The sequence below is a fragment of the Rhinichthys klamathensis genome, unplaced genomic scaffold (genome assembly GCF_029890125.1).
Source record: "Rhinichthys klamathensis goyatoka isolate OS25496 unplaced genomic scaffold, OSU_Roscu_1.1 h1tg000738l_1, whole genome shotgun sequence".
Lineage (NCBI taxonomy): Eukaryota > Metazoa > Chordata > Actinopteri > Cypriniformes > Leuciscidae > Rhinichthys > Rhinichthys klamathensis.
In genome coordinates this window covers 47,702-69,262 of record NW_026607150.1, presented here as the reverse complement: position 1 = coordinate 69,262, position 21,561 = coordinate 47,702, and the positions used below count along the sequence as shown (strand labels likewise).

Below are 21,561 nucleotides of genomic sequence, written 5' to 3'. Positions count from 1 at the left end.
ATAGCAACAGCGCCGGGATCCGCCCACAAAGTTACTTGCGCTTTACGCTTTGACACTTGCGTTTCAGATCGTTAAAATAGGGCCCAAGGTCTTCTTTAGGCTCCTATTCAGTATTGAACGATTATTATTTTGTTGTTGATGTGATTATTATTGTGTTTGTAATGACATCATGACTGAATAAAGAACTTGAACTGAACTTAATCAAAAGACAAAAGGACAAATTAATCACTGCTCTTCAGTAGATTTAATGGGATTATTCTATATTTAATTTATATAGTGAAAACTATACAGTGTAGTTTTACATGTGATTAGCCTACTTTCTGTTGATAAAATGTATATTATATTTATACTTAACATTTATATTATTTATTTCACAGGAAAGCTATATTTAAGTTAAGTTTAAGTTAAGCTGTTCCTAATCACCTCTAAGAGAAGGAAAGGAATATGTTGCACATTTTGCTTGCCAATAAATAAAAGGTTTTCAATTCATAATATTCTCTTAATTTTAACATCAATTCTTGTAAAGAATATAAATAACCCCCATAGGTCTATTTGAAGCCTTCTATTTATCATGTATTTATTTTGGTGATCGGTATCGGGCTGATATTGCTTTCAGTGATCGGCCCCAAAAATCCAGAACTGAGCACCCTGAAAAGTTATGATAATATCTTAGTTTCAAACTTCATCTGAACTTCATCCCTACTTTGGTCTTCGTCCTGTAACCCGTTTGATAAGGGTTACAGGAAAAAAATAAGTAATGTAATAAAAATTAATAAACGATTATATGATTGAATGGAACACTTAAATGATTATGATTAAAGGATTATAAATGAATAAAGAAAAAAGAAAACACAACAGATGTATAGTCGCTCTCTTGAAGCAACATACACACAGGTTGCTGTTAAGAATCCTTAGGTCCTTTACATATAAATTTCATTTTGACGGAGCAGTGGTTGTCATTAATATTCGCATTTCTTGTTATATGTGCACAGTCCTCTCCTCCCCCTAGCTGATGTCCTTGCCAGTCATCCGGCTGCCCAGGTCCCCAGTGTCTGTAACCAAAGCCAAAAAATGCATATAGAAAACTTTTTTTTATAATGTAATCCCATGTCCATGACCAACAACAACTTTTTAAATGGCTGAAAGGTTGTTTAATCAAGTTACTTAACAATCATTATCTTGAATTGATTGCTTCCTATCCTACTTTCGTTTACAAAGAAAATAATGGAAAATGAATTCGATATGGAAACCTGTGACTGCATAATTCAACTCACACTTTGTCCATGGTGCAATTAGTGTCATCCGCCCATCTCCACTGGCCTGTGATCTGATCCGTTAGACCGATCCAGTATTCAAATGGTTTGGCCAAATGGGTAACAAATTCCTAGGAGGAGGGATAAAAAAATACTGAAAGGCAGAATAAAGGTATTAACCCTTTTCATGCACAGATACCCATGTGGTATTTCCTGTATACACACAATGGTTTACGTAACAACCTCGTTTTCCTGTAGGCATAGTGGTAACAGTGAAAACCTCCTAAGTTTTCCTTATAAAATTGTAATATTATAGTTGTCGCTATAGGGATGCTCATAATTAACTGGTTAACCAAGAGCAATAATTTTGACGGTTAATACATCAGTTAAACGGTTTAAAAAGTAATGCAAGTAATTTTAAAAGTAATTTTTCCAAGACATTTTGAAAATGTTAAACATATAAAATTTTGCTTTTAAGAGAAAAACAGGTTGCGTATAAGTAACATTTTATTGTAACATTAAAGTAAAATACCGGTAAATAAAGCAAAATCTCAAAAAGAAACACTATAAACATAGCTATAGGCTATTTTAGTTCCCCTAACGCCACAACAAATCCTTTAAATGTTACAATATTCAGAACGGAACAAGAATGAAAAATAAAAGTAGCTTTATAAACGTCAAGACAAAACAAAATCATTTAAAGCGTTGTGCCAACGTAGCCTAACTCTCTCATTTGGCACGATGTTTCCATATTTGCTATGTATTTGGATGCTGACCTATAACTTATTTTATAAACTAGGCTTTGTACTTCACACGCGTTCAAATATCCACATAAAACATCATCCTTCACATGCTCAGAAATGTGCGTGGCATAATAACACCACAGTGGGACAGGTTGTAAATTTTAGGACATTAAAGCATAGACAGTGCATTAAATGTGCAGTTTGTAATCTTTAGCGGCATCAAGTGGTGAGTTTGCGAATTGCAACCAACAGAAGTTAAGGTGGCCGACAGGAAATGATGTCGTCGCAATGAATGGTTGGTCTTTAAGGTCTTTACACCACTGAAAACATAGTTATGTAGATGTAAGGCAGTGTATTGCCTTGTCCACAAGATGTCCCCATAACGCTATTATATTAAAACCGATTCAGGTGCCTTTAGCGCTGTTTGTGCCTCTTGAGATGCTGTAGCGTTGATACGTGAGTAGTGCGTCATTTTTTCCTCAGTTCATGTTGTCAACGCCATGTTAATGGTAGTGGGAAAAAGCTATGTAAAATATATTTGTTATTATCACACTAAAGTTCAGTGTACTGGGATATTTTGTGTTTTAAACTGCTAAAGACCTAAATTCAGAGTAATGAAGAGAGTTAAAATGTTTTGTTTTCCTTTTAAATGTGATTAATGCATGGTGGCTAATGCAAAGCTATGTATGATAATATAAGCAGCACAAGCCTGCAGTTGAATTGCATGTGCATTGAAATGTACTTTGCTAGTTTAAAACTTAAACTGAGTTCATGTTGTCAACGTTATAGACACCGTGCTGTGGAATAAACGGTCAAGCCACGGTCCCGAACCTCTCTGTGTCTGAGTCCCAGCTTTCTACCACCACCCACGAACATTCATAAACACAACGCACAGCAGCAGCGGCGGTGCTAGAGGCCAGTGAGTGCGCGGAGAGAGAGAAAGAGGGTTACATCTTTGGTGCCGTGACCCGGATTGTGGCACTGCTAGACCGAAGAGGAAGATAATTCTACAGCCAGTGGTTTGAATGCTGAACTATATTTTATGAACAAACTGGAATTCTTTACCTAACTGGTGCTTTTGGGGATTTTTATCTGCCATCACAGTTATATCCTTTACAGTCTGCTGGGAATCTTAACTGTTATTGAACTGTTTTAATTTCAGTAACTAGCTGTGATGTAAAACATATTTGATAGGTTAATGGAACATTTGTAATATATTTATATATATATATATATATATATATATATATATATATATATATATATATATATTAGGGCTGTCAAATGATTAATCGTGATTAATCACATCCAAAATAAAAGTTTTTTTTACATAATATATGTGGGTGCATTGTGTATAATTATTTTATATATATAAATACACACACATGCTTGTATATATTTAAGAAATATTTTCATGTATATACTGTATATAGATTTATATATAATTTATATTATATATAAATATAAATATTTTATATATAAATTCTATTTTTTTCTTAAATATACATGCATGTGTGCGTATTTATATATATACAAAATAATTATACACAGTGCACCCACATATATTATGTAAAAAAAACTTTTATTTTGGATGTGATTAATCGTGATTAATCATTTGACAGCCCTAATATATATATATATATATATATATATATATATATATATATTTGAGATTTGTGAAATTCATCTAGGATTACTGTGCATCTGCTTGATACTCAGTGAGATTTAAGTTTTAACTGACAAGCCATTTTAGTTGATGAGTCAATGAGTTAAGTTTTTGGGATAAGTGGGTTAAATTTTTCATTTGGCTGATTTCACTGAAACGCATAGCTTACTTTTGGACACTTTTATTTGTCTAGGACTGTATCATTTTACATATATTCAGCACCTCCACATAATCTAATTACACTGCCATTTGACCTGATTGCACACAGTAAATACAGTTGGATTTTAAGATGTCACAGACCTATGCAAACTCACCACAAGACATACAGTGCTCCTCCACCAGTGCATCTAGTCTCCTAACGCCAGTGGGGCATGTCACCATTGCCCCGCCAGCCCCTACGAACTTGCCCTATGCTGACCAGTATGTGACGCCAGCCCATGCACGAAGGCTGCCAGGCCCTGGGGCCTCGGGGCAGGTACCGGCACTTTGCTTCGACAACAGCCCCGATGCAAGACCAGGTGGCCAGATAGATAGGACGGTTGATGCCTCTGTTCGCAAACGTAGTAGACATGGGCCCTCAGAAGCTATGACTTGGCAAAATTCTTCACATCATGTCTTTGTTGAGATGCCAGTTATGCAGCAGTCGCTCAAACCCTATCCAGTTGCCGCGCCCCATCCAGCCCAGCCTATTAGGCCTGGCCCCCAGGTTTACCCTAGTTATCCGTATCCTCCTCCTGTTCCCGCGTCGAGTCTTCGGAGCCCACCAGTGATGAATACTACAGTTAAGCACGCAGCTGCTGAGCAGGCCTTTCAAGTGCGTTCCCCCGAGGGCACATTTCTCCCCGCTCCAGGTCCAGGCTATAGTGGAGCCACTCCGTCACCCCCATCTGCTTATGCATGGGCTCCCAACATAACTCTACACAGCCCTCAGGTAGCGTTAGACCAGGCAGCCGCTGATGCTCCTACGGAGCTGTCTCCTCAACAGACGCTGATCCCAGCTTCCCATATCAACATGCATGCTGATGCTCGTTTTCCAGTCCCCCCTCCGCCTGCATCTGCTACCCAGGCCGCCCACCCACACATGACACAATTCAGGCCTCCTGATCGGGCAGTAGCCAACCAGATCCTTCCTATGACAGCCTATGGGGGTTTCATGCAAACGCATCAAGTGAAAAATGTCGCACCAATGGCACCCAGGCTCTTGAGCTTCCGAGAGCTGCAGGCAGAGCTCCGAAGTCTAACTAGAGAAACTAAGAAGTTCCAGACGCGAAGTACAGCAAAGAAAACGTATGCTCAGGTACATGTAACATCGGCAGGTAGTGGAAACACCAAGATAGATAGGCCAAAACACACATCTGAATTATCCGAGCTGACGGAAATGGTTAAGAAATTAGCCCTCGTTCAGGAAGAACAAGTGGCTAAGCTGTCACAACTAGAGTTGAGAATGACCTCTCCTCCCCTTTCCTCCCCAGTAGCTGTCCAACCAGCAAAGGGAAGAACCGGACAGAATCCAAGCTTTGTCTGTTACCGGTGTGGGGAGCCAGGCCACACGGCCAGAGTATGCCGAGCAGTGCTTCCGGATCCAAGCCTAGCTGGAGCCCAGCAGCCTAAGGTTCCTGCTGACGGACACATGCACTCTGCTCAACATTTAAACGCTTAGTACCCATGGCAGCTGGGGCGTCCATGGGTACACAGCAAGGGCCCCACCCACCGGTCGAGAGGAGTTGCACTGAAGGAGGGGAAACACCCCTAGTCGGACCCAGGAACGAAGGAGATGTAGAAGTCAACGGAAAGGCATGCAGGGCTCTAATTGACTCTGGCTCACAGATAACCAGTATTACGCACAGCTACTGGCAGAGCCACCCAGCTCTACAGAAGAAAAAGCTACGGCCTTCTAAAATACCAATAGAGGGTGCAGCTGGTCAGACCGTGCCCTACCATGGTGTTCTACACATCGACCTGAAAGTACTGGAGAAAGAGCTCAAGGCCGTACCTGCCTTTGTTGTTCCTGATTCCAACTATCGCTCTTCAGTCCCTTTGTTGGTGGGAACCAATGTCATTCGAGCCTCCCGAGACCATCTCCGAACAGCCTATGGCCCGCAGTTTCTGTGCCAGGTCAAAGAGAAGCATCCAGGGTGGTACACAGCTTTACTGGAGGTGGGGAGTGCCGAGCAAAGTAAAATGCATGTCGTTGTAGGTCCGGCGGTTTACAATGGTCGCACAATAAACATCCCTGGTAGAAAAGAGATGGATTTAATGTGTAGGATTAAAGAGGGCCCCCAAAGGAAGGTTTATACAGCCCTGATAGAAGGCCATCCTTCCTTACAGCTCCCCCGGGACATCCTGGTGGCTAAAGTGCTTGCAAATGTGAAAAGAGGTTGTGCTCCAGTTAGAGTGATGAATCTTTCCCAGCAAGTCATTACAATCAAACGACACACAAATCTGGCCAGCGCAGTTCTGGTGGACAAGGTGGTGGAGTTCCCAGACAAAAAGCATGGTGAAGCTGGGAACAGAGGTGCATGTCTCAGCCTGGACCAAGTGGTGACTAGCTGCGGGGTTGACCTAAGTGAAGCCGCGGTGGAAAGTGAGGACCAACGTGCTCTACTTAAGGATCTGCTGGACAAAAATGCAGATGTGTTCTCCCAGCATCCCCTGGACTATGGTCACACCACAACTGTACAGCATGAGATTCCCCTGGTTGACCCGAGGCCTTTCCGACTGCCATAACGCAAAATACCTCCCTCCCAGTGGCAATATGTGAGGCGGTTATTAATGGAGATGGGGGCAGCAGGAGTTGTTCGCCCCAGGAAAAGTCCGTATGCATCCCCCGTGGTGGTTGTGACCAAGAAGGATGGTTCACTTCGATTGTGTATCGACTACCGGAAGCTCAACGCCTGCAGCACCCGGGACGCATTCCCTCTGCCAAGGATAGAGGAGGCTCTAGAGGCGTTAGGGCAGGCAAAATACTTTTCCACCCTTGACCTTACATCGGGATACTGGCAGGTAGAGGTTGCAGAACATGACAAGTACAAGACAGCATTCAGCACTCCCATGGGTCTGTTTGAGGCCAATAGAATGCCTTTTGGGCTGCAAAACGCACCCTCAACCTTTCAAAGGCTGATGACCTCCTGTTTTGGGGACTTAAATTTCACCCACCTACTTATTTACCTTGACGATATTATTATTTTCTCTAAGTCCTTTAATGAACATCTGGAGAGGCTTCAACTGGCTTTTGATAGGCTTAGGAAGCATGGTTTAAAACTGAAACCCTCCAAGTGCCAGCTTGTCAGGAAGGAAGTGCAGTACTTAGGTCACTGGGTGTCTGCAGAGGGCATCAGGACAGACCCAGAGAAGATCAGTAAGGTTAAGGATTGGGAGAGGCCTACTAATCGTATGGAAGTGCTACGGTTTTTGGGGTTTGCGGGTTACTATAGGAGGTATGTTAAGGGCTATGCTAACTTGGCTGCTCCGTTATACCGCCTTACCTCTGGTGACCCTAGAAAAAAGAAAAGAGGGATCCAGAAATGCCTAGGCCCTGAACTGCCATTTCTGTGGACTGCCGACTGTGAGGAGGCCTTTCAGTCTTTAAAAGATAAGCTGATAAGTGCGCCAGTGCTTGGCTATCCAGACTACAGTCAACCCTTTCTGCTGCAGACCGATGCTTCAGGGATGGGGCTTGGTGCTGTGCTAGTGCAGGTACAAGATGGGGTGGAAAGGGTCATTGCGTATGCGAGCAGAGGCCTGAGCCCACCTGAAACGAGGTATCCCGCACATAAGCTTGAGTTCCTCGCTCTCAAGTGGGCCGTGACGGATAAGTTCCATGACCACCTCTATGGGCGCAAGTTCGCTGTTCTAACAGACAACAACCCTCTGAAATATGTAATGACCTCAGCCAAACTCGACGCCACAGGTCAGCTATGGGTTTCTCATCTGTCCATATTTGACTTTGACATCCAGTATCGGAGGGGACAGGACAACACCAATGCGGATGCCCTCTCGCGTATGTCCAATCAGGAAGTGGCGGAGACCCTGCAGTCATGCCCGCAGCAGGTGAGGACGGGAGCACCGAGACATGAGGAGGCACAAACCATCCACGAGCCTGGGGAGGTCTCAGGCAAGGACACAGCGGTCACAGAGGAGCCTACAAGCGGTCAGTTCCTGGAGCCCAGTGAGGCGTATGTGGATGTGGGGATGGAGGCCCTGCCTGCTATGACCACACAGGAGCTTCGAGCGGGACAGAAGGAGGACACAGTTATCGGTCATATCCTCCACTTTAAGAGCAGGAATCACAAGCCGAGCCACAGCGAGAGGATGAAAGTGGGCACCACTGGGAGTCTCCTCTTAAAAGAGTGGAGGAGGTTAGTGGTAAGAAAAGGGATCCTGTATTGCAGCTTCAGAGACTCCCATAAAGGGGTGGTGGATCAACTAATACTGCCAGAGAGGCTGCGTGAAACCGTCAAAACAGCCATTCACAATGACTCAGGGCATCTGGGATTTGAGAGGACACTACAGATGATAAGGGAAAGATTTTACTGGCCAAGAATGTTTCAGGAGATCAAGGCGTGGTGCGAACAGTGTGAGAGATGCTGCCTTAGAAAAACTCCCACGGTCAACGTCAGGGCCCCCCTTGTCAGTATCCATACCAGTGCACCCATGGAACTGGTTTGTGTGGACTTTTTAAAGCTGGAGAAGTCCAAGGGTGGTATGGAGAATGTACTCATTGTTACAGATAACTTTTCTCGTTTCGCACAAGCCTACCCCACCAGGGACCAAAAGGCAGGCACAGTGGCCAGGGTCTTGTGGAGGAATTTCTTCTGCCGTTTTGGTTTCCCTGCTAAATTACACACAGATCAAGGGCGTAACTTTGAAAGTGCAATAGTGAAGGAGCTATGCAAGTGTATTGGCACCACTAAAACCCACACCACACACTACCATCCCCAGGGCAACGGGACTACCGAAAGATTCAACCGTACCCTGATGAACATGCTGGGAACACTAGAGCTGCACCTGAAGACCCGGTGGCATGAGCATGTGGATTCCATGACACACGCATATAACTGCTCGCAACATGATTCCACTGGATATAGCCCATACTACCTTATGTTTGGTAGACACCCCAGGCTCCCAGTGGACCTCATCTTTGGGTCCCCCACAACAAACCAGCCTTGTGAATACAACGAATATGTCCAGACCCTGCATGACTCCCTGTCGCAGGCCTATACCCTGGCTAATCGGACATCTCAGCTGGCAAAAGGACAGCAGAAAAAGTATTATGACAAGACAGCTAAGGGTGAAGACTTTAGTTCAGGGGATAGGGTCTTAGTCAAGACCTGTCATGTAGAGGGGAGGCAGAAGTTGGGAGATCGATGGGAGAGATGGCCATATGTTGTGGTAAAGAAGCAACCTGGTTTGCCTGTGCACGTGGTGCGACGAGAGAATGGGGGAGCGGAGAGAGTGGTTCATAGGAACCTTTTGACGCAGTGTATGTTTCTCCCAGTGGAGCGAGACGAAGGAGTGATCGTAGAAGGAAGCGAGTCAGATGGTGAGATATGTGGGACAGGCATTGAATCAGAGGCAGAAGAGGGAACAAGGGGTGACGGTTCAGAGGAGATGCTGGACAGAGTCCTAGTTGGAACACCAGATAAAGAGGAGGAGCAAACGAGCACAGAGGAGGCTGACATGTGGACAGAAGAAACAAGTAGCGGAGAGGGAGTGCTTGTGACTGGTAGTGATGCCACCCCCACTCAAGGGCCCAACCCCCCAAGAAGAAACCCGAGAAGGAGCCAGCATCCCCCAAATAAGCTCTCACTCGAGACCCAAGTGGTGAATCCAGAGAGTGACCACCAAAAGATAGAAAGAGGGAGAAAGTTGTGGCTAAAGTCCAGAAATAAGAGGAGTAACAGGGCACACGTGGAGCCATACTGCATGTACCCTGACAATAGTTAGCTACCCACGCTTATTACACACATCATGTGCTATACATTCACTTACAACACATTTATTGTTTTGATTGTCATAGATTAGACCAGTGGTTTTCAAACCCTGGGTCGCGACCCTCGGGTGGGTCGCGAGAATTAAAATATGGGTCGCCAGTGATAAAAAAAAAAAAAAAAATCCGTTTTCTAATTAAATTAATATTAATAATAATAGCTTTGAAACAACGAAACAAACTGAATGCTTCTCCTGACATGCGTGTTGCCCTCTCGTCCTGCGAACCGGCTTGGGACCAGATTATGCAGAATAAGCAGGCCCTTCTCATTAATATACACAAAACACGCACTCGTTCGCTCCACCCGCAACACACACACGTTCGCTCCATCGGCAACAACACACTAACACTCGTAGTTCCTTCCTAGCGCTGTCAAAATTAGGCTACTCAAAAATTACGTTCTAAAAAATCCCTCTAAAAAAACACATGCTATATTCGAACTATTCGAACATCTGGTTGTGCATTTTGTCAATGACGCGCATTACGTCAATAACAGGTCAAATTAATACAAAGAGACATAACTACTTGTTTAGGTAGTTTATTTAAGTTTAAACATATTTGACAACGTATTACCTACACAAAAACAAGTAGCCTAAATCAACTAATGGCCAAGACCGCAGACCTCACTCTCGCTCTTTCTCTCTCTCTCTCTCCCTCACATCACGCTCTCTGCGCATAACGGTTTAAATGAACAACAACAACAATAAAGAAATGTTGAGTGCTGATCAAGAGTTTTGTGCAAGCAATTTAAGGTCGCGACTCCTGTCCCAAATATAGCAGGCTTCATTCAGTGATTGAAACAAATATTAACATTAATTGAAGTTTTAAAGAACCGACATTGAACGCCCCGAGCGAGCTGTGCTGTGGTAAACATGGAACTTTTCCTTGACATGAAACGGTAAATAATCAAACCAGTGAAGCCTGCGATGCATGGAACTGCTGTATCTAACCTACCTTATTCATGCAATAAATAAGAAAAAACTTTCAGCTGTGCCAGTGCGACTCTTGTGACCTGTCCCTGATCCCTCAGGCAGCGCGCAAAGCAGACAGCCGCGCCTCTGATACCGCGGGCGTGTTTTTCCACATTCAAATATTAATTTTCACATTCGAAATTCTGTTTTTTTTAAACTATTCGAATATATAGGCCTATTCGAATTTAGAATATTCGTTGACAGCCCTATTCTCATTTGAATTATAAATACGTTTGCTTTTAAACTGTGTGTGATTTTGGTTGGGTTACATTAAGTTTGACAAGAGTTTACAGTTTGACAAAACCACAATGTTGTGTTTTAACAATGTTGTGTCGAGTGTACACAAGTATAAATAAACACTTTGCAGTTTGAATGATGTCCTGTATGAACGACGGAGTATATTTTTTGTTTCCAGTGCCGCGCCTCACACACACACACACACAAACACACGCGCGCACACACACACAAATACACCATTCCAGGCTTGACATCGCAGCCTGTTCATTATAGCCGAAATAAAAATATGACAATAAAATAGTCAACCTAATATAAAAATCACACTGCTCTGTTTAAATAGTCAATTCGTACCATTCAGCGTAAGCACCGCTCAACTGTGATGTTTCCAAGCACATTTTTGCGCATGTGAAAAGGATGATTTTTTTTTCCCTGTCGATATTGCAACGTGAGTGAAGTTGCTACAACGCCTATAATAAAGAATAGTTTACCATCAAATACATCGCGAATGTTAAAATATTTTGATTCTAATGAGAGAGTTAGGCTACGTGAGCATAATGCCCCTTTTACTTTCCCTTTAAATGATTTCGTTTTGGCTTGTTTAGTTATTATTTTTTTATTCTTGTTCTGTTCTGTATATAATGAATATTACATTTAAAGAGTTTGTTGTGGAATATGTTTTGTGTATTTGTATTTTTTAAGCATTCAGCAAACGAGAAGCTATTTATTGGTTAAAAGTCCTGTATGTAGGCCTATAGCTTGATCAAATTATTTCAGAATCGACTTTGCGTTGCAATCGCGTCAAGAATCAGCAAGTGCACGTGCATCATCAAAAGTAAAGTGGTTAAAAAAAGTGCTTAAAGAAAGGTTAAAGAAAAAAATTCTGCGCACAAGCCTATGGGTCGCGTAAAAAAAAAAAAAAAAAAAAAAAGGGTCCCTCTTGAAAAAGTTTGAAAACCACTGGATTAGACCACCTTGAGTTTTGGTTAATTAGATGGCTGGGACGCCATCAATTACAGAAGGGGCGGATGTAAGGCAGTGTTTTGCCTTGTCCACAAGATGTCCCCATAAGGCTATTATATTAAAACCGATTCAGGTGCCTTTAGCGCTGTTTGTGCCTCTTGAGATGCCGTAGCGTTGATACGTGAGTAGTGCTTCATTTTTTCCTCAGTTCATGTTGTCAACGGTATAGGTAAGCCATGTTAATGGTAGTGGGAAAAAGCTACGAAAATATATTTGTTATTATTACACTAAAGTTCAGTGTACTGGGATATTTTGTGTTTTAAACTGCTAAAGACCTAAATTTAGAGTAATGAAGAGAGTTAAAATGTTTTGTTTTCCTTTTAAATGTGATTAATGCATGGTGGCTAATGCAAAGCTATGTATGATAATATAAGCAGCACAAGCCTGCAGTTGAATTGCATGTGCATTGAAATGTACTTTGCTAGTTTAAAACTTAAACTGAGTTCATGTTGTCAACGTTATAGACACCGTGCAGTGGAATAAACGGTCAAGCCACGATCCTGAACCTCTCTGTGTTTGAGTCCCAGCTTTCTACCACCACCCACGAACATTCATAAACACAACGCAGAGCAGCAGCGGCGGTGCTAGAGGCCAGTGAGCGCGCGGAGAGAGAGAAAGAGGGTTACATATATGATATTGCATTTCTGTCAACAGATCCTCCAAAATTTTACACAATGCACCTACAGTGAAATATATTTAACGTATTTATATATATATATATATAATTTTATTCAGTTTTTTGTTGATTGAAGCGCTACTGCATGATGTGACGTGCTGTTATTTGCACATGCAAAACTAAAGCCCTAAAAAACAAATGTTGGTATTTTTAATGGGTGTGGCATCATGAGAGGGCGTGTTCTAGAGGGCAGATACATTGCCCTCAGATGGCTGGAGCAAGATGGCCGTCTGTTAAGGACTACAAAACCCAGGCTGTCTGAGAGTACAGCTGCAGCTAATGAGACCAGCAGCAGGCTCTAATAGTGGGTGGAAGAAACTGTTGATTGGTGGGTGTGTGTGTGTGTGTGGCTGGAGAAAGGACACATACCTCTGTGAAACAAAGAAGATTAAGTTACTTTTGAGCTGAAGAGATTTAAGTTGTAAACCCTTTTGTTTAATTATTAAACACACCTACACACTGAAGAGACTGTTGAAGTGGTGTTTACTGGGAACTTGCACACACTAAAGATCCTGAACCTCTCATGCTGTCATATACGGTGGAGAATGCTGGCGAGTGGATGACTGCTGATGTTCCAGAGTGACGTGGAGGACCTCACAAGCCTGTTTTCTAAGCTAAGTACACAATCAACTGATTGTAAAATGGAAGAGTTACTGAAAACAATGATAGAGAGTAATAAAGTGCAGCAGCAGATCCAAGTTGCCTTGCTGGAGGAACAAAAGAGGGCTAATAACCTTAAAGTTAAAGAATTGGAAATGAAACAAGCCCAAGATGTTAGCAGGATACAGGCTAGTGACTTTATTCCTAAAATGGGAGAGAATGATGATGTCGAAGCTTACTTGCATGCCTTTGAGACAACTGCTTTCAGAGAAAAATGGCCAAGAGATCAATTTGCCAAAATATTGGCACCATTTTTATCTGGAGAATCACAGAAAGCCTTCCTAGATCTAGACCCAACCTTGGCCAATAGTTATGACTCCTTAAAGAAAGAAATATTAAGTCGCAGTGGTCTTACAGAATTCGGGAGGGCCCAGAGGTTCCATGCATGGTGCTTCAAGAAAGAACAGCCACCACGTACACAGATGCACGAATTAATGCGTCTGGCTAAGAAATGGTTAGAGCCTGATAGGCACTCAGCAACAGAAGTGGTTGATTCCTTGGTGATGGACAGATTTGTAAGAGCCCTACCCGCTGAAGATAAACGATTTGTCTGTCTGAATAACCCAAGTTCACCCCAAGAATTGATAGAAGAAGTTGAAAGATGCCAAGCCAGTGCAGAAATGCTGAACTCACGGTTCTCAACCAGTGTGCAGCCCCAACAAAAGTTTGTCCCTAGAGCCCCTACTCCCAGATGGGCTAGTCCACAGGGGAAAAGGTCCAGCCAGCAAGATTCGGCAGTCGAAAGCACATTGTATAAACTGAGAACTTGTTACAAGTGTGGGGAAGTAGGACACATTTTATAGCAATGCAACCAAACAGATGAGCCTATGCCGACGGCTGAGTCTTCAAGTGGCTTGAAAAATAACCTTTTTGCTGCCTTGTTGGGCAACTCTGTGTTCCAAGCTATGACATGCCCTGTTTCAGTAAATAGTCAAGATGTAGAGGCATTACTGGACTCTGGAAGCATGATTACCCTGGTGCACCAGTCCTTGGTCAACCCACAGCAAATCTCACTAGAAAACCCAGTTCCAGTTTCGTGTGTGCATGGTGACACCTGTACATACCCCACATCTGCAGTAACACTAGTCACGACTAGAGGGAAGTATGAAATTCGAGCTGGGGTGGTGGGATCCCTGCCGGTACAGGTATTAATTGGACGAGATTGTCCTGTGTTTCACATGTTGTGGCAAGACGTACAAGCAAGGAGAACAAGAGAACCACAGCGGCCCAGGGGTAAAATCAGACAAAATATAATAAATCATGCAAGTCAAAATGTCCAAACTCTAACACACCATTGCCTTCCAGTGCAGACACGGATGTATAGAGGAGACAACCTGGAAGAGACGGAGTCGGCCTCAGAACAAGCAGATGAGCCACCACCACAGCCCATCACTCAAAACAGGGTACAGTTACAGACGGAACCCGAGGAGCTGGGGTCAACCCAAGGGAGTGATAGCGGTCCAGAAATGTGAAAGTTGTGGATGGAATAGTTCCCAGTAATCTTCCAATAGTGTACCCATATTTTGCAATTAAGAATGGGTTGCTCTACCAAATAAAAAAAGAGGGGGAGGAGACTATAGAGCAGTTGCTTGGGCCTCAAACCCATAGGGCCACAGTACTGCAACTAGCCCACACTCATCTGCTTGGGGCACATTTAGGGGTGGAAAAAACCAAAGACAGAGTGTTAAAACGGTTCTTTTGGCCTGGTGTGCATAAGGAAGTAGAGAACTACTGCCGTAGTTGCCCGGAGTGTTAGCAGTCAGCTCCAAAACCTCATTTTCGTAGTCCCTTGATTCCTTTACCCATCATCGAAACCCCCTTTGAGAGGATTGGGATGGACATTGTGGGGCCTCTCCCGAGGAGCGGCAGGGGTCACCAATATATTTTGGTGATGGTAGACTATGCAACCCGCTACCCTGAAGCGGTGCCGTTAAGGAAAGCTACATCAAAACAAATTGCCAAAGAATTATTCCTGATTAGTACTAGAGTGGGTATCCCAAAAGAAATTCTTACAGACCAGGGGACCCCATTCATGTCTCGTGTAATGAAAGAGCTCTGCACCCTCCTAAAGATAAAGCAAATAAGAACATCAGTGTACCATCCACAGACAGACGGCCTTGTGGAGCGTTTTAATAAGACCCTCAAGCAAATGCTTCGTAAGACCATTGACACGGATGGCAGAAACTGGGATCAACTCCTACCCTATCTGTTGTTCTCAATTAGAGAAGTACCACAAGCCTCTACAGGGTTCGCCCCTTTTGAACTTTTGTACCCATACAAGCCAAGGGGTCTGCTGGATATAGCAAAGGAAGCATGGGAGGAGCAGCCTTGCCCCCATAGGTCGTTCATTGATCATGTGGGGGAAATGAGAGACAGAATGGCAGCCATTTACCCTATGGTAAGAGAACATATGGGGAAAGCGCAACAGGAACAACAAGCTATATAAAACCGCCCAGCTCAGCCTAGAGAATTTCAGCCAGGAGACCGAGTGTTAGTGCTGTTGCCAACAGTAGAGTGCAAATTCCTAGCCACCTGGCAGGGACCCTTTGAGGTCATAGAGAGGATAGGGGAGGTCAATTACAGGGTTAAGCAAACAGGCAAGAGAAAGCCTGACCAAATATACCACGTCAACCTCTTAAAACGTTGGCACCCTAGAGACGTGATGGTGTGCTCTCTTTCCCCAAGGAAACCCAGTGATCCACCACGAGAAGAAGTCCATGTGAGCCCAGATCTGAACCCACAACAAAGACAGGAAGTGATGGAGCTAGTGGATCGTAACAAAGACATTTTTCCCCAGTCCCAGGCCATACTCAAATGATCCAGCATGAGATCCATACTGTCCCAGGGAAAATTGTACAGCAGCGGCCTTACAGAATCCCAGAGGCCAGACGAGAAGCCGTCAAGGAAGAGGTGAGGGAAATGCTTAAGTTAGGAGTCATAGAGGAGTCGCAGAGTGCATGGTCGAGCCCTATAGTGATGGTCCCCAAGCCCGATGGCACAGTAAGGTTCTGCAATGACTTTAGGAAGTTAAATGAGATCTCAAAGTTTGATGCATACCCTATGCCCCACATTGATGAATTGATTGACAGGCTAGGTAAAGCACGCTTCATTTCAACACTAGATCTAACAAAAGGCTACTGGCAAGTTCCCTTATCTTCAGATTCCAAAGAGAAGACTGCTTTTGCAACACCAGAAGGGCTATACCATTATACTCACTTACCCTTTGGCCTTCATGGGGCTCCAGCCACTTTCCAAAGGCTCATGAACCGTGTTCTTCAACCCCACCAGCAGTATGCTGCTGCTTATTTAGATGATGTGGTAATCCACAGCTCAGACTGGGAAAGCCATCTTGGAATGGTGCAGAAGGTACTGGATTCCCTCAGAGAGGCGGGCTTGACTGCAAACCCCAAAAAATGTAAAATTGCCTACGGCGAAACTGAGTATCTGGGCTATACAATAGGCAGGGGTGTGGTACAACCTCAAGAAGCCAAAGTTGCGGCCATTCAGAACTGGCCTAGGCCACAAACCAAAAGACAGGTAAAGTCCTTCCTTGGCCTAGCCAATGATTATAGGAGATTTGTGCCTAACTTTTCAAGTCTGGTTGCACCCATCACAGAGCTAACCACTAACAGACACTCCAGAATGGTAAGGTGGAGCGAAGAGGCAGAGGACGCCTTCTCCCAGTTAAAGAGGAGTCTAGGAGCAGTCCTTTCTCAAACACATAAAGGCGAGGAACATCCTGTGCTCTACATCAGTAGGAAACTGGCAAAGCACGAGAAAAATTATGCCACAATTGAGAAAGAGTGCCTTGCTATTAAATGGGCACTAGAGGCACTCAAGTACTACCTATTGGGGAGGAAATTTGTATTAATGACCGACCATGCACCACTGCAATGGATGGCCCGGAATAAGGAGAGCAATGGCAGAATAACTAGATGGTTTTTAAGTCTGCAAGCCTTCAACTTCTCTGTTGTCCACAGGCCTGGACGATGCCATGGAAATGCTGATGCCCTCTCTCGCAAAGATGTCCTCTTCACAGTGGCCTGCCAACCAAGAGCCTCAGAGCAGAGGAGGGGGGTATGTGGCATCATGAGAGGGCGTGTTCTAGAGGGCAGATACATTGCCCTCAGATGGCTGGAGCAAGATGGCCGTCTGTTAAGGACTACAAAACCCAAGCTGCCTGAGAGTACAGCTGCAGCTAATGAGACCAGCAGCAGGCTCTAATAGTGGGTGGAAGAAACTGTTGATTGGTGGGTGTGTGTGTGTGTGTGTGGCTGGAGAAAGGACACATACCTCTGTGAAACAAAGAAGATTAAGTTACTTTTGAGCTGAAGGGATTTAAGTTGTAAACCCTTTTGTTTAATTATTAAACACACCTACACACTGAAGAGAATGTTGAAGTGGTGTTTACTGGGAACTTGCACACACTAAAGATCCTGAACCTCTCATGCTGTCACATGGGTCACAGACACTAATCCATTCTATTTAAAATGTAATTCTGATTTAAAAATCTTGTCGGTTAATGATCAGTTAATGAGCTTCGGTTGTCGGTTAGGGAAAACCCCCAATAAACATCCCTAGTCGTAGTACCTAATCTTTAAAAAATATATATATATAAATCAGCATTTTGCAACATACCAGTTTCCTTCCATAACACTCACAGCGAAAACATTACCTCCTATCCGCTACTTAAAACACCCTAAAAAATGGAAACATTCCTGCTTTAAATTATAAAGCAATATGAGAGGTAATAAAAAACTAGGTGGTTTCTCACAGTGACTACGCCTGAAAGGGTTAAGGAAAAGTGTGAGTGTGTGTGTGTGTGTGTGTGTGTTTCTGTTACTCACCCACTCCTTCTTAGAGCCTTCTTCTATTTTTAAGAGTAACGCGCCCTGCTCTTCGCAGTAATCTTTTGCTTGGGTCCAGTTCATGGAGTGACTAGAGAACAGGTAACAGCTGTTGCTGAACTGGATCCACTCAGTTCCAGTACAGCCGGATGTAAGTGCGTCTATAAGAGGACAAGACTAAATTAACACTTTATTTCCCAGACAAAACATTCTGTCATCATTTACTCCACCTCTCTCTGAGACACTAGTTAGTCAACTCCCCTTGTGACTCAATCAAGAAAGTCATTAAAGTCCCTATAAAGGCAATTAAAAAAAAAATTCTAAACACATTATAAATGTTAGAAATGTATTCCTAAAACATATTACAAAGACTGTGAACTGTGAAGTACTGAATTGTGGAGTTAGACCGTTAAACAGTTTTTTATTGCTATTTTACGGATTTTTTAGGCGGGACTAAAAGGGTTCTCGTCGATGATGCACTGGAGCCTCTGAGTTCGTGGACACGCCCCTACTTGATGACGCACTGGAGCCCCTGAGGCTGGCCCCTCCCCTAACAATAGAGCTCATTCGCATCAGAGTTCGCCACTCAATCGCGAGTTACTGTCAGTAGTTGCTACAGCCTACAGTTTGCTATGCCTTCCACACGGAAATGCGTAGGCTACTACCTGGATGCGATCACATACAAAACAGATCGGTGTCCTTATTTAAATTTCCTAAAAACGATCACATAAAGAAGAGGTGGATTAATTTTGTGAAGGGCCAACCTTGATAAAGAGCTGAGGATCACCGCCAACACCTGCCTCTGTAGTGATCATTTTACACGGGATAGTTTTATAAACTTTCGTCGGAGACAACTGGGATTCACTGATAATCCGCTGTTACGGGTGAATGGGGCCGAACCGACAATCTCCCGCCTCGGCCTGCATCCTCCCGTCCCGAAAGCAGCATCACTAATATCACCGTCGGCAGCTTTCCTGCGAGTGGGCGTGGTTTCAGCGCAGCCAGCGGACACGTCCCCCAGCGGACACGTCCCCAGCATTTTGATAGCTTATTTTATGTACTTGCCAGCTTTTTTTATCATTCAAATTTGGCTGGTTGGCTAATAACACATTTTTCTGTGGTGTGACAAACTCAGAACACATACTTAATTTTGACTTTACAGGGATTTTAAGGGTTATACGACACAACATTTGCATTGCAAATTTTCATTTTGAGTGTTCAAGTGTTCTCTGTAGGGAGGTTTAATTAATATTTCGCTGTATTAATGTTCTATGATTTAAATACCGTCTGAATCAAACACATCCAAGTTTTTCCTCACCCAACCTCACCCAGCAAATCACTTACTGTTTTTCATTTTATGCAGATTAACGTAATTTAATCCTGCTAATGTCTGTGATTATTGTATATTATTTCTTTGCACCATTTACAGATTTATGGCCCTATTTTAACGATCTGAAACGCAAGTATCAAGCGCAAAGCGCAAGTAACTTTGTGGGCGTATCCCGGGCACTGTTGCTATTATACCGGCGGGATAAATGACTCTTGCGCCCGACGCAAATCCAAAATGGGTTGGTCGGAATTAGCTTCATTATTCATAGGTGTGGTTTGGGCGTAACGTGAAATAAACCAATCAGAGCGTCATCTCACATTCCCTTTAAGAGCAGGCGCGCTTCTTCCATGGCGGATTGATATTATAACGGCGGATTTGCCAGGCGCGCGCCAGGAGCGGTTCACAGCCGAGAAGACCGGCGTTCTCGTCAGGGCCGTAAAAGACAGAGAAGTGACATTGTGTGGGGATGGAGAAACCCACCCAAATTAGCTTCGGTTAAACAGGCGTATAATAATTTGGGAAAATGTGTAAGCTATATTTATGCCTATTTTTTCACATCTTCATGGACACAACAATGATTTCCCTCGTGTGTTAATATTTTTCCTTGTAATAATGTATGATTTGCAAAAATGAAAACTGCTGCATCTGTTTAGATTAGAGAATCAAAGTGTATGCGCATTGTTCACACGCTACATAATGGCCAAGCATGCGCCCTTAAAATTGCATTGACTAATGTGCAACGCGCCGCTGACTTTAGACTAGGTTTTTCCTGGTCAGTGGCGGAATTGTTTTCTCAAACTGCAAAATAGTTTTTACTAATTTACCTACGTGCGTCTGTGGAGGGAAAAGCCCGCTTTGCGCGGGTGCAAAATAGGAATAATACATGTGTCGGTGTACAAAGTCAATTGCGCTGGGTGCAAGATAGTGCCCACTGAGTTTGTTGCCAACAAAATAACATAATTAAAACAGAAACTACATAAGCATAATATTGCACCTTTAATTTAGAGTTTACTCACTGGTTAATGATAGTTTATAAGACAAAGCTTGAACTAATGATCTCAGTTCCTCCACTGTATTCTTCACGTCCTTCAGTGAGCTTGACATGTCCACTTCAGCCGGAGACAAAAGCCAAACAGAACAATATATCAGCCTGATTACCTCTAATATAAGAAAAGCACAATTCTGAAGAACATGATATTTCATGAATACAGTTAAAAAAAAATTAATTACTTTGTGTACTTTGTCTATGTTGAAAAAACAGAGATGACATCAAACTGTCCCGGGTTAGTTTAAACCTAATAGCTGTTACCGCAGTGTCCAAATCGTCCATCAAGTCCTTTTGGTGCTCTGTAGGAGAAAGAAATAGAAATATACAGCTTGTCTTAAATATGCTATTCAAAGCTGAAAGTACGTCCAGCACTCACCCAATTTTTTTTGGTTTTCCTCTTGTATGGATGCGAGTGAAGTCAGTGACGAGCCGAGATCAGTCATCAAGGTCTCAATATTAGACAACTTCTTTTCATGCACTTCTTTTGGAGAGTAAGAGGGACAAATGATAAGTAATAATCAATGTTTTTATGCACACATCAAATCTTAGGCTATTTATTTACAGTGTCAAAGAGAAGAGATGGTTAACAATCATGCTCTGCTGAGAAACGTAAATCATGAAAAAATTCATTGCATTAAAGATTCGACCCCAAACAGACATTAGTAATGTCACATTTTTCATGGAGGACATTTATGTTTAAACTTTGTTCTAAAAAGATTACAAAAATTGTCATCCTGATACTAATAAAACAAAATAAAACATCAGAGTTACGGCAGTCAGACACTAACCGTTGGCGTTGGTCATTGGGTTACTTATTGATCCAGACGTGTTCAAATATGAACTCAGACTGGACACTAAGTTCTGCAGCTCAGAAACCTTCTTTTCTAAGTCACTACCTGTCAAAAAAAAACACCAGTTGTTATTAAAAGTCCATTACCGAAACTGATCTGTGATGATGATGATGAAGAAGTTCCCACCTGTGATTTGAAAGTCAGATTTGACTGAGGTGAGATCAGAAGTGTGGCTGCTCATCCAACTCTCCAGCATTGAGAACTTTCTTTCTTGATGCGAAACTTCAAACCAAAATAAACAGACAAACTTCTTCAGCTTCTCTGCAAATA

General features: G+C 43.1%; 1 protein-coding gene across 1 annotated transcript; it reads right to left on the bottom strand.

Annotated features, from left to right (window-relative positions):
- Positions 1-900: 900 nt before the first annotated feature.
- On the bottom strand, positions 901-20,532 carry LOC130077424 (asialoglycoprotein receptor 1-like). Its single transcript, XM_056242662.1, has 4 exons — positions 20,409-20,532; positions 18,063-18,223; positions 1,275-1,384; positions 901-1,052 (listed from the first exon to the last, which is right to left on the bottom strand). The coding sequence occupies exons 1-4, from the start codon at positions 20,494-20,496 to the stop codon at positions 902-904; spliced, it is 510 nt and encodes a 169-aa protein (XP_056098637.1). The 5' UTR covers positions 20,497-20,532; the 3' UTR covers position 901.
- Positions 20,533-21,561: the final 1,029 nt, after the last annotated feature.